At 33.2% G+C, this 14,356-nt stretch overlaps 1 protein-coding gene across 2 annotated transcripts in view; it reads right to left on the bottom strand.

The window, feature by feature from the left end:
- LOC126880527 (N-acetylgalactosaminyltransferase 7) overlaps window positions 1-14,356 on the bottom strand; it is a 45,086-nt gene that overhangs the window by 15,174 nt on the left and 15,556 nt on the right. For both annotated transcript variants that reach the window (XM_050644442.1, XM_050644441.1), the window contains exons 3-6: window positions 13,781-14,095; window positions 10,530-10,763; window positions 9,990-10,152; window positions 3,990-4,232 (exon numbers count right to left, since the gene is read on the bottom strand). In XM_050644442.1, the coding sequence (XP_050500399.1) occupies window positions 3,990-4,232; window positions 9,990-10,152; window positions 10,530-10,763; window positions 13,781-14,095 (955 nt within the window). The remainder of the gene's footprint in view (window positions 1-3,989; window positions 4,233-9,989; window positions 10,153-10,529; window positions 10,764-13,780; window positions 14,096-14,356) is intronic.

Here is a 14,356-nt window from a genome sequence, read left to right as displayed (position 1 = left end):
ACAATCAATACAACAGCCAAGAAATACAATATAATAATATCAGCAGAAAAAACCAAATGTAAAAGACAACATCTAAATACCCACTACGATGTAAAATCAAAATTGATGGGAAAATAATAAAGCAGGAAGCAAGGTTTAGATATCTGGGAATATATATAAACAGTTACGGAGATGTTGAAGAGGAAGTAGGTACGACAACAAAGCTCAAAATCAAGTAAAGGGCGGGATCCCTTAATGACACAATCTGAAAGAACAAACACTTAAGACAAGACACAAAAGCAAGAATCTATAAAGCAGCAATTAGACCTTTATTGGCATACACGGCGGAGACAAGACCTGACACATCTAAAACGAGACGACTACTAGAAACAACAGAGATGAAAATACTCCGACGAATATCAGGGAAAAGTCTGTTGGATAGGGAGAGAAGCGAAAACATAAGAAGATCATGCAATGTAGAAGACATAAATGGATGGGTGATAAAACGGAAACAGGAGTGGAACGAACACATTAGTAGAATGGCAGAGGATAGGATAGTACGAATAGCACTAGATAAGTCACCAAATGGACCAAGAGGTATTGGCAGACCAGGAAAAGATGGTGCGATAACTTAAATAATTTAGGAGGCCAATATTGAAGAAGAAACAGGCTTTAAAGCCTACATAAAAGAAGGAAGAAGAAGATATATTATTTGTTAATATAGCAAGTCAATATAACAACTGAGGTAAGTAAAAATACACCTAGTAAATTTTTAATTAATAAAAACGGTTTTAATACCGGTATCCCGGTATTGGAAATTTTAAATATAGTCTGTTCGCTAAACTCAGACGCAACTTTCTAGATATTTTAGTCGGTAATTTTGCCAATTTTAGTAAAATTGGCAAAAAATAATTACCAAATAGTTAATAATCACTAAGTAGTTAGTAATTTTGCCAATTTTTGCAAAAATTGGCAAAAAACAAAAAAATTATCGACTAAAATATCTAGCCAGTTGCGTCTGAGATTAGCGAACCGACTATATCAAATATACCGGTATTCAGATTTTAGTTCGGTATTGTAAGCCCTATCCCAGATACGTGTAGGTACTTCTTACCTCTTTCGATTTGTCGGCCTCATATCATAAATACTTCGTTAGTATTGTTATTATTGCTAATTTTCTAACTTATTTATTTATGTACAGGGATAAGTCTATATTATCCACTGCACCTTAATATTTCATACAATTTCTTCTAGATTTTCTTAAACTATCGTTTATTAATACGGTTTCACTACCCGATGATGTTCAACTAGATCGAAACATGTTGCAGTGTAAACAATATTAGTACACGATTTAGCATACGAAATTAGTTAATGTTGCACTCTGGTAACCACTTCAATGGAAATCTATTGACGTTGCATTTTTGATTCTGGAATAGTAACACATGGGTTTACACAATGGCGCCCAACGTGGGTTAACAAGTTTCCATTATTATCCAATCCTTCCTGACGAATTTTCTAGACTTTTCATTCGCTGTTACACAGAGATGTACCAAATGGTTCATTATTGGCCAAATTTAAATCCTGAAAATGTCAAAATTGCATTTTCATCTATTGTCATTTTAATTGTATGCTAAGTCAGCTATTACACAGCGAAGTTGATTGATAAATCGATCAACACTTTAGCGTCTAATATTGTATTTATATGGAATTAAACCATAATTGATTCTAATGAGAATTGCATTTTACATTTGTCTGTATTGTTTGTACAAATTAAAAAAAAAAAAGAAAGTAGCATGGAAAAAATATTTAAATAATAAACAACTGAAAGCTACAAAAGTACAAAAAAGCAAACAAAGTGGTAAAAGAAAAATAAATGGAGAAAGTTTGGTAGAAAAAATGAAAACAGTAAAGACAATCAGAACTTATTTTATAGCGTCTTAAAATCACTAAGAAAAGCGAAACACAACAAACAAGTACCACAAAGGACAAAAAACTAAATGGATTTTAAAAAGGAAGAAGTCACAAGATCACAAAATCAAGAAAAATATATATACATAGCATTTATGGAATATTTTTAATAAAGACCCAATAGAAAAGTTATCGATAATATTCATTATTGTTGGCTGTGGGTGTATTTGATTTCGTTGAATCTAGAAACTTACAGTTACAGGTTATTAGTTCAAGTAATGAAGCTTAAAATAGGACAAAACCTCGCAACTTTTACAGATTGGATCAATTTGCTTGAAAATTTGAGAATAAGCAGTGGATAGTCCAAGGATCAAAACCATGAGGCCGAAAGGCGCTTTTACCATGGGGGTGGTTGCCACCCGATGTCGAGGGTGGAAATTTTTTATTTTATTTTGACCGCTACAGTTGGTAAAAACGTTCTTTCCAAGCAAAAAACGTTCTATACATTTTTTTGATAAAATTAATAGTTTTCGATTTATTCGCTATCGAATGAGTTAATTTTTATATCGAAAAAATCAATGTTTTAATCAGTTTTCTTCTAATAACTCAAAAAGTTTTCGTTTTATCAAAACAACATTATTTAACACAAATGTACCTTTTGAAAAAATAAACAAAACTGTTTTTTTAAATTTCTATAAGACCAATAGTAATCGAGCTATACTTAATTATATGTAAGCTCTTCTTCGTCAAATGCTAAATATTGTAGTTTCAAAGTCAAAAGAAGGGAAAACTATGGGAAAACAGAAATAAAAAAATAGTCTCTAGCTCAAAAATTAAGTGACTTATAATAAAAAGAATGTCAATCCCTATTTTTTTCAGCAAAAAAGTGATCGGAGACTTCCCCCTACTCACCACACTGATTAAAATTAGTCATTGATCTTGTTTGATCTTCTTTATTTATGTATTATTAATAGGTTCTAGATGTTTAATCGGCTTAGAATGATTAGTTTTTAGAAAAATGGAGTTAAAAGCGAATAGCGAATTTCTGTATTTTGGTAAAAATGGCCTTTTCTTCAGAATAGAAAGATTAGCATCAGAGATACGAAAAAATAATAATAATCAATATAAAATTGTAGCTTATTTAATTCCCAAAAACGTGGTTTGCAAAAATTTTGTCTACGGCACAAATTGAGTGAGCTATTGACAATTAAAATTTATAATAACATGCGAAAACCACCTTTACCAACCCTTTCAAAGTCATCTCTTTTTGAGACTGGGGATTTTAAAAGGATTTGATACTAATCGCCTTATAGGGCTTGTAAAAACCTACAAAATTCTTTTTTACCAAACTTTCTACAATCAAAAATAAAAAAGTTACGGTTAAAAAATCAATATCTTTTTTTGAAAAAAAAAGGAGAAATTCAATTGGAAGCATAATAATGTAAGTTGGCGTTGTTTTTAGTCATTGACCTTATTTATTCTTCTTTATTTATATATTATTAATAGATTCCAGAAGTTTGACTGACTTAAAATGATTAGTTTTTAAAAAACTGGAGTTAAATGCGAATAGTGAATTTTTGTAGTTTGGTAAAAAATGCCATTTTCTTCAGAATAGAAAGATTAGCATCAAAGATACGAAAAAATGTTTAAATATGAAATTGTAGGTTATTTAATTCCCAAGAACTTGGTTTGAAAAAAATTTTTCTACGGCAAAAATTGAGTGAATCGTAAATGTAATATCAAAAAACATTGATTTTTTCGATATAAGACTAACATTTTCGATAGCGAATACATATATCGAAAACTATTAATTTTATCAATAAAATGTATAGAACATTTTTTGCTTAAAATGAATGTTTTTATCGACTTTTGCGGTCAAAATATAATAAAAAATTTCCACCCACGAGGTGGGGTGGCAACGACTCCCCATGGTAAAAGCGCCTTTCGGCATAATATATATTTTGATCCTTGGACTATCCACTACTTATTCTCAAATTTTCTAGCAAATCGATCCATTCTGTAAAAATTGCGGGGTGAAAAGCTTCTGTTCCTGGGCTATATGAGAAAAGCTATGAAATAATACAAAAATTGCCCTTACTTACCTATGATATATTGTATGAGTATTCTCGTCGTATATCCACGGTCCATCGACAGTTCCCAGTCGACAAACTGTCAATTTCACTCCTTGGCCATCAGCCTCAACGCACCTCTCACCGACTCCAAGTTGACCTTTAGCGTTCAGTCTGATCAACTGGTTGTTACCGTAACCGTGGCAATGTTGAACGGCCATCAGAGACGGAGGTGCTTTTCCTAAAGTATCTAAACATTTGGATGCTGCGACAGATCTAAAATGACGGAAAACCAATGAAATTAAACCTTTTTCACACAGATTTAAAAGAGAAACCCCTATAGTTGACTGTATAACATAGTTAAAAAAACTTACGAATGAAGTAAAAACTGCCAATGTAAAATGGTAGATATATAAATTTTAAAAATATCCAAATGGTTCATAAAATTCAAAACTCTTTCTCCAATTATTCAACTCCTCATACATATAGCCAACCACCAATACTTTGTTGAATTCTATTATAATCTGCTCAACCAGTGGCGACGCGTGACTTTTTCTAAAGTGTTACCAAAACCAGATGTAAAAAATCTTATTTAAAAAAATGAAGATCTGGCTGAATGTATATATAGCTTCAATAATATCATTTTGTATATCACTTGAAATTCTCGATAAAACAGTCTAGATGTTGGCAACATTTTTGATCTTTTTTGGCAATTAATGTTAACAATTCCCTGTAATTGCCTCGACTGTTACAGTCGTCGCCCTCAAAATGACCACGAAACACTAATTCTTGTTTGGCCAAAAAAGATAAGGTATATATTATAGGTGTGCTAAGGATATACCTATCTATTTTTTTAACAAACTCATTATGTTTAGCATAGCAATATTATAACATAGCATTAAATACCAATATTTGCTTTAAAAGCTTGGTTAAAAGAACTTCCGATTCTTGTTTTGCCAAACTGAATCAAATTCGGTATACATCTTACATGTAGATAACAGAGAAATTTCATGTCTCCTTTTTAAAACTCTAAAACTATTTAAAGAAAAAGAAAAAGAAACATCTGAAGAAATGGAAATAAAGAGAGGAGTCAGGCAAGGCTGCATACTATCACCTCTATTATTTAACGCTTATTCTGAAGAGGTAATGCGAGAAACTCTGGAAGATGAAACAGTCGGCATAAGAGTAAATGGAGTCTTAGTTAACAACATCAGATATGCAGATGATACAGTAATAATAGCCGATAGTTTACAAGACCTGCAAAGACTCATGAGTAAAATAGTAAAGTGTAGTAGGGAGTACGGACTCTCTCTCAATATCAAAAAGACGAAGTTTATGAAAATTAGTAAAAACAACCATAATACTAACGAAATCTTGATAGTAGAGGGCCAGCAGATCGAAAGAGTAAAAAAGTACACTTACCTAGGAACACTTATAACAGAAAATAATGACTACACTGCAGAAATAAAAGTCAGAATCGAAAAAGCACGTTCTAATTTTATAAAAATGAAAAAGGTCCTATGTAGCAAAGATTTAACATTAGCTCTTAAAGTACGCCTAACAAAATGTTACGTCTACAGTGTTCTATACTATGGAGTGGAATCATGGACGTTAAATGTAGAGACAATGAGACGACTTAACGCCTTTGAAATGTGGACCTATAGAAAAATTATGAGGGTTTCCTGGGTAGATAGAGTTACAAACAATGAAGTACTGAGAAGAATAGGTAAAGAAAAGGAAGTTGAACTTACAATTAAAGAAAAGAAGCTACAGTATCTCGGACATGTGATGCGGGGCGAGAAGTATGGCATCCTACGACTCATAATGCAGGGAAAGATAGATGGCAGAAGAAGCATCGGAAGAAGACGAATTTCATGGTTGAAGAACCTGAGAGAGTGGTTTGGATGCAGCTCGAAACAACTATTTAGAGCTACTGCCTCAAAAATTAAAATAGCTATGATGATTGCCAACCTCCGTAGCGGAGATGGCACCTGAAGAAGAAGAAAACTATTTAAATCGTGAACCTGGTTCATCCATTTTTTTGTAGAAATCAGAAGATATGGCCAACAATACAGTCTATTTTTCTTGCAACTACACAACCAAGGATTTGGTTTTTCAAAATTTTCAGACACTAGCCGGTCGCGAGCCACAGCGAGGATATAACCATTGCATTGTAACCGCAAATGAGACTGGTAACAGAGTATAATAAAGTCCAACTGAGTCACATAAACTCACCAATATTTTCGTGTGTCTACGAGTAGTTGGCTATTTACTGAATTAGGTACTATTAACACATAATATAATAATATATTTCTATTGGTAAAAATATTGGTAAATGGAATTATTCATCGTAATAAAATATTTTTTTGCAAGATTTTTAACTGTTACCAATAGTAACAGTGGTTACATGGACGCTTCGCCAGTGTGCCCAGCAAATTCTATACAATTTTCATAACATCAAGACTTTAACTGCAAGCAACAATCATTTTTCATTATCACAATTTAATTTAACCTTTTCGCTTAATATTTTAGTCAACTACATGACGCCATTGCTACAGTTAAAAATGTTTGCTTTCTTTTTTGTAACTTGCTAATTACATAACAGTTCTTTTCCAATAATAGCATTAATTAAAGTATTATCCTTCATTTTAACTTATTACACATGAACATACTTTCAATTCACTACTATTTAAATCAATAACTTAACTTTAACATAAATTTCAATTAAAATAACTCCCTAAGGTGGACATATCCATTTTTGCTTACTCACTTGAAACTTCTTCTTCTTCTTGTGCCACTCCTATCGGAGATTGGAAATCATCAAGGCTACCCTGACTTTGTTTACAGCTGACCTAAAAAGTTCATTAGTGGTGCAGCCAAACCACTCTCTCAAATTCCGCATCCACGACATTCTTCTACGGCCTGGATTCCGTTTTCCTTCTATTTTTCCTTGCATTATATTTTGAAGTAATGCGTATTTATGACCTCTCATCAGGTGACCCAAATACTCGAGTTTTCTTCGTTTTATCGTTAACAAAATTTCTGGGTCTCTTCCTATCCTTCGTATTACTTCCAAGATTTGTGATTCTTTCAACCCAACTTATCTTCAGCATTCGACCATAGCACCACATCTCGAAACTTTCAATATTTTTTATGTTGTTCTGTTTGAGAGTCCAAGCCTCTACACCTATAATGGCGTGTTAAATACGTATCCTCTTAGCATTCTTAATCGTAGAGGGATGCTTATATCTCTGTTCAAGAAGAATTTTCTCATCTTTATGAAGGTGGCCCTGGCAATTTCGATACGTCTTTTTATTTCATTGGTTTGGTCTACAGTTTCGTTTATTAAAGTCCCCAAGTATTTATAACTTGATACTTTTTCAATTTGAATGCCGTTTATACTAATATGTGCTGGTTGTGTCATGATTTTACTGAAGACCATATACTTGGTTTTTTTGATATTAATGTTTATGCCATAATTGTTGCAAGCAATATTTATGTTTGTAAGTAATCGTTGTAATTCTTCTACTGTTCTTGCAACTATCTAGAACCTCTCCATTGATTACGATTCCTTCATTTGCTTGCAAAAGGGCTTCCTGACAGATGCTTTCACTATATACATTAAATAGCAGTGGTGACAAAATGCATCCCTGTCTTACTCCTCTACGTATTTCTATTGCTTTTGATATCTCGTTTTCTATTTTGATGTTAGCTTTCTGATTCCAATATAAGTTGAGAATTATTCGCAGATCTTTATTATCTATGTATTTTCTTTCAAGAATGTCTCTTAGCCTATCGTGGCGTACTCTGTCAAACGCTTTTTCAAAATCGATAAAACATGCATGTACTTCTTGATTAACGTCTAGGCATCTTTGTGTAAGAACATTCAAACCGAAGAGAGCTTCTCGAGTACCTAGTCCTTTTCTGAACCCCATCTGTGTATTACTAATATCTGACTCCAAATTTTGATAAACTCGGTTGTGGATGATTTTTAGAAATATCTTTAGTAGATGGCTCATTAAAGATATTGTTCGATGTTCTGAACATTCTTTTGCATTTGATTTCTTTGGCAGTGTAACGAATGTGGACAGCAGCCACTCTTGAGGTATAATACCAGTATTGTATACTGTGTTAAATAAGTGCAATATTATACCTATTGATTCATCATTCAAGAGCTTTAGTAATTCAGTAGGAACCTCATCGGGTCCATTTGCCTTTCCAGTTTTGGAATTTTTAAGTGCCATTTCTACTTCACATTTTAGGATTTCAGGCCCCGTTTCACCATTTACCTTGTCAATGTTATTTCTGTTGTCCTCAAACAATTCTCTTATGTATTCACTCCATCTATTAATTTTTTCTGTTAAGTCTATAATAATATTTCCGTCTTTGTCCTTAAGCAAACTTATTTGATGTCTTCTTTGGGTTCCCTGTAAGTTCTTTTACTTTTTTATGTATATTAAATGTGTCATACTTTCTTTCATAGTCTTCCATTTCTACACATTGTTCTTTAATCCATGATTCTTTGGCCTTCTTTATTATTTGCTTTATGTTCTTATCAACCTCTCTGTATTTTTCTGAATTATTCTTCAATTTGCGTCTTACATCCATTAGTTCTAGTATGTCTGGTGTCATCCACACCTTATGTTTCTTTGGAGAGTTGGTTAGGTGTTTCTTTCCCGTAGTTCTTATTATAGTGTTTATATACTTCAGTTTTTCATCTATGTTGTCTGTTCTGCTGATTTGGTTTTCTGCTACACTGAGGCCGGTGTTGATTTCTTCGCGCACTGTTTGTCGTCGGCTACACGACGTTTGTCGTTTGAAACTACCTATCGGCTATCTTGAAGCTTTTTTAGCTTGCTATCTTGATAGCTTTAGCTATCTTGAAGTTGTGTTTTATTACTAACAAGTAACTATCATTTACTGAATTGATCAGTTGGCCGTCACCTCTCACCAGATTGCTACTTGTTTTTCGAGCGGAATCTGTATATCCCCCTAACAATATGTTATCTTTCAACAACGACTTAGTGTTAATGTAAATTAATTCTAATACTTTTTTATGCAATTCAAAGGTCTTTTGACCCCATTATCTGCCATGTACTGACTGATGCATATACGAAAGTTTTTGCCACACGCTTAATTTTTTTAACGGTCAAAATTCCACCCTTTTTCCTTAAATATCAACTATGTACGCCGTTAATCTAGCTTGCCGGCGCTAGTGCAGCTGGGGGTCAATACATTTTGACAGTTCTTTCAGCTCGTTTCATAGTGTTGTTGTAATTATTGCGATTTAACGAATTATGTCAGTTAAATACGGATATTAAGCTGTTGTGAGTTGAAAACGAATTGAGGAGAAGAAATGCGAGAACTACTGAAAAATAAAGAACAGGTTGGGTGCATATGATCAACATAATAATTTTCGACATGATATTGTGGACTGTTCTGTTGGATATTTATCAAATTGCCTTTATGAGACCTGTGTCTCATAAAGTCTCATAAAGACCTGTGTCTCATCTGATATTCTCGATGAGCAGAAAGGCACAACACAACACAGATGCATCTGATTTTCTCAAATTAAATCCACACAGCGAGACAAATGCAATATTTACTTTAGAAATAGACAGATTTGGACAGTTGACGTGACCTCCGACTAGACTAGCGCCATCTACGTTGAGCTATCCAGATTATCTGCCAAATGGCAACTATGTACGCCGTTGCTCCAGCTTGACAGCGCTAGTGCAGTTGGGGGTCAATACATTTTGGCAGTTATTTAAGCTTGTATCAAATTTTTGTTCTAATTATTACGATTTAACAAATTATGGCAGATAAATACGGATATTAAGCTATTTGCGAGTTGGAAACGAATTGATGAGGATAACTAAGGGGATATTTAAGGGTATGTTAAGAGCGAATATTAAAAAAAAATGTAATAAAAAATTATATACCATTTTACATTGTAAGTTTTTACTTCAATCATAAGGCTTTCCATACTTTATTGGTATTCAAATAGCTCAATAGATAACAAAAAAGCGTTACCTTAACTCTCCAAAGTGTACATTAGGCGGTGGTACTGGATATTTATCCAGCACATCATAGGCCACATTTTCCATATACCACTGGAAGCTGTGACAGCCCAAACGATTTTTTAGTGCCAATTGGTCATCTATGTTTCCCATATCCAAATATTTTGCCATTGGCTCTATTTAAAAAAGATATATTTAAGTGTTACATTCAAATACGAAAAAGAAAATCACCCTTTCGAATTAAATGACAGACGTTTTCGGAATGAATGTTTCATATTCAGTGCTGGTAATAGTTATAATCATAATCTAATAACAATTTAATGGGTTTTCACCCATCTATTTAGTGGCTTTAAACAAGTATACCTAGTAGCAGCACTGATATAGAATATTAATTTTGAAAACGTTCTATGATTGAGCCCGAAATGGTACTTTTAAAAAAGATAAGCAATTGGTAGAACAACTTCTGTAGATAAGTAAAAAACTGACTGACATCGTAAGATATCAATAAATTAATTTTCGATTATAAAAACAACATATGAAGAAACGATCTTACCTCTTGTATAGAAATATTCTTTATAGTCAGAATCAAACCAAGTCTCTATCACTCTCTTGTAATTGATTGTTATTAGAGGCCCCTTCTTTTTCTGTGCCAATTTTCCGAAATTATAAGGCATAAAACTTCGATAAACGTGACCTACTCTGGAACATGGAACCCATTCTATGCTACCTCCGCACTGCCAAATCTTAAAACTTAACTCAAAGTTTTCCCCACCCCAAACCAACAAACCTATAAGAAGAAATAATCACTAAGTATTCATTTTTCTGTTTGTTATATTACCTGCCTACACTTCTCCAAAAAATTAACGCACCACCTTAAAAATTGGAAATTTTTGATGTCTCGAATTTCCTAAACCTGTTGTCCGATTTAAGTGATTTTTTAGTGTGCTATAGCCCTATTATTCAAGAAAATCGACCAATCAAACTGTGTTTTTTTCTCAAAGTTCGCAACACCCTGTGAATTATTCTAGCATTTATAAAATACTGAAATTAAAACCCAACTATAGCCTCAGGTTTTCTTAACATTTTGTTTTTTGATTCATTCGCCTGTGGTGGATAATAAAAAAGTTAGGTACTTTAATAACTAGCCATGTCTTTCATCAATATATTATTATCCTTATTTTTTGCTTAGTTTAATAAACAAGCCTAAAGGAGGTTATGAGAAATTAACAATTTGATAAATGACAAATTGTTGATAGTCAAAAAGTGGAAAATTAGTAGATTTATTATTTAAAGTTTCAATTAAGTCTTTGGATAACTTTAAGGATAACTTTGAGAAAAAAGACAGTGTAATTGTTACACCCGGTATGCAATGGCATTTACATGTCTTCTTCTTCTTTTAGCCCATTTCCATCCAACTTTGGACATAGGCCTTCCCCAAATCTTTCCATTTCCGTCTGTCCTTGGCTGCGTTTTTCCAGTTAGTTCCTGCAGCTTTTACAATATCGTCCTTCCATCGCATCTGAGGTCTTCCTCTTCTTCCTGTCCACGGTCTCCAGTTTTGTATTTCAGCATTCCATCTTTTATCTTCCTGTCTCGCATTGTGGACCGCAAATCTCCATTTTAACCCTGTTATATGTTCAGTTACATTTTTTACTTTTGTTTTCTCTATTATCCATTTGTTTGATTTTCTGTCTTGTAGTTTTATTCCCAACATGGATCTTTCCATTTTTCTTCAATTTCAATTAGTTGTTATTTCAATTTTGTTTATGTTGGCCTTTGTTAATGTCCACGTTTCTGAGCCATACGTCAGAACAGGGAGGATGCACTGGTCAAATACACGGGTTTTTAGGTACTGTTGTATCTTTGTGCTTTTTAGTATCCATCTTAACTTTCCAAATGCTGCCCACGCCAATCGGATTCTTCTCTGTACTTCAATTGTTTGGTTCTCTTTATTAGCTTGGATTATTTGACCAAGGTATATATATTCGTCAACAACCTCAATATTGACATTATTTATATTTACATGTCTAGCATCAACAATTATTACAGCGATATTCTTGAAGAATAAGGCTATAACATATTAAAAAATCACTCAAATCGGACAACAGGTTTAGGAAATTCGAGACATCAAAAATGTTCCAATATTAAGAGGGTACGTTAATTTCTTGGAGGAGTGTATATGCAATTGTACAGAAACCACGAAGGTCACTCATGTATCAAATGAAGGAGAGAAGACTTCAGTTGAACTTGTTGGTGCAAAGAGTAAACATCCATTTAAAATGCATTGTGCGCGAAATCAGTTGTTTTACGACATTGCCAAATAAAATCGTCGAATAGTTGTTCGTTTAGAATACATTTAATATTTTTGAAGTTATACTTCTTTAGGCGCGATTGAGAGTAAAATGTTTCATAAATCTGCGCGCATGCGCACACAGACAGTATGTACTTAGTTGCAATGAATTGTTCAGAATTAAAAAACGGCTCCGAACTCTGGAGAGGAAACAGATAAGAGGTAGAGCATTGGACTAGAGATCGACAGGTCGCGGGTTAAAATCCCGGACGATTCACGTTTTTTTTTAATTTTTGGTAGTTTTAATAAAAAAATTTTGAAAGTGGTAGGTAAGAAAGTTAGTTTAATATTTAAATAAAATGCAAATATAAACAGTTAAGTATATTTATTTCGTTGAAATTATATAATAGAAGTATAACTTCTTACGTGCGTATAAAGTGCACACACATTCTTTTTTTATAAACATGAATATTACAAGTGTCGTGAAAAATAAGACACCAAGTTAGTCGAGGAAATAAAACTGAAAAAAATGGCAAAACCTCGCAATTTTTTCGTCCAGCATCGATTTGTACAAAAATTAGGCCTTTTAAATAGGTCAAACTTCTTGGGTGTATTTATAATGCAAATATAAAAGGAATTAGACAATTTATAATTAGAAGGGTAGTTAGGGGGATGTTTTCACTGATTTTTTCGTAGAGAAAAGTAGGTACCGACCTTTTTTTTTATCATAAGTCGCTCAATTTTTGTGATTAACTTTTTATTATTATTTTTTGAAAGGTCTAATTGTATGCTTGAAAAAAGATTGTCTAAGTTTTCCTCGAAAAATGCAAAGCTTTCCCGTTATTTGGCTTTGACTATTTCAAATTACGCATTTGACGAAAAAAGTTAACCTTTAACATGCCGTATCTCGGTTCGCATTAGTCGTAAAAATATTATAGAAAAATAATTTGAGTTGTTTTTGGTATCAATTTTGGTATCTACAGTTTTTTCTGATTAAATCCATGTTTTTCGAGTTATTCTCAAAAAGCCCCCAAAAAAGGTGGATTTTTTCATCGAAAAACTGTTACTTTCAACCGCAAATAACTCGAAAAATATTAGTTTTGCGAAGAAAATGTAAAAAACATTTTTTTCTTACAATTAATTTTTACATCGATTAAATGTTAAATTTTTACATCGGCTAAAATGTAATAAAAAATTCCCACCCCCCGAGATGGGGTGGCAACCACCCCCAAGGTTTTAGCGTACAGCGGCATGATATAGAAAATGATCCTTGGACTATTCCCTACCTTCTGTGAAAATTTCAAGTAAATACATGCTGGACTAAAAATTGCGAGCCAAAATGCTTCATATTATGCTGGCCTAAGTGCACAATCCGTGAAAGGTAACAAATAAAAAACCGAAAAACCTTTGAAACACGATTGATCTGACAACGTCGCGTAACCAAATTTCGATTGATTTGACATTCGTGGTTCCAGATATTTCTGTTGACTTAAAAAAAAATCTTGAAGACCTACCTGAATCGTAAGCTCCCAATTCCAAAAAGTACTCTCTATTAATAGCGAATAATCCTCCAGCATGAGTAGGACTCTTGTACGGTTCGCTGTTGTGCTTTCTCGTCTTCAATTCCCTATGAGGCACTTCGTTTTCTTTGTACAACATTCCCCATTCGAATATGCCCCTAAAATGTCGATCTTCTCCGTATACTGGACGGTATTCGAAGGTCTTGTGGTCGATGCCGTCTATAACGGGCACTGTCATCGTTCTGTGGTCTCTAAGTATAGGGGCGAGAAGTGGGGGCAACCAGTTTGTGTTTACTTCACAGTGAGCATCTAACAAAAAGAGGAGAATCATAAATATTAATACATTTTTTACACGATATAACCTAACAAATTTACAGTATTTGCTGGAAAACATAAACACTCATACCAACAAGTATGGTCTAAAACTGAACATCAAAAAGACTAAATTTATGATTGTAACAAAGAAGCTATACACTATACACCAATATGAATTTAACCATAAATAATAAGCAAGTTGAAAGAGTTACGTCCTACAAATATTTAGGGGTTTGGTTCACTGATACTAATGAC

Source organism: Diabrotica virgifera, chromosome 2 (assembly GCF_917563875.1).
Source record: "Diabrotica virgifera virgifera chromosome 2, PGI_DIABVI_V3a".
In the NCBI taxonomy this organism is placed as follows: Eukaryota; Metazoa; Arthropoda; class Insecta; order Coleoptera; family Chrysomelidae; genus Diabrotica; species Diabrotica virgifera.
The sequence above is the reverse complement of the archived record's forward strand: the minus strand, read 5'-3'. Positions and strand labels throughout refer to the sequence as shown.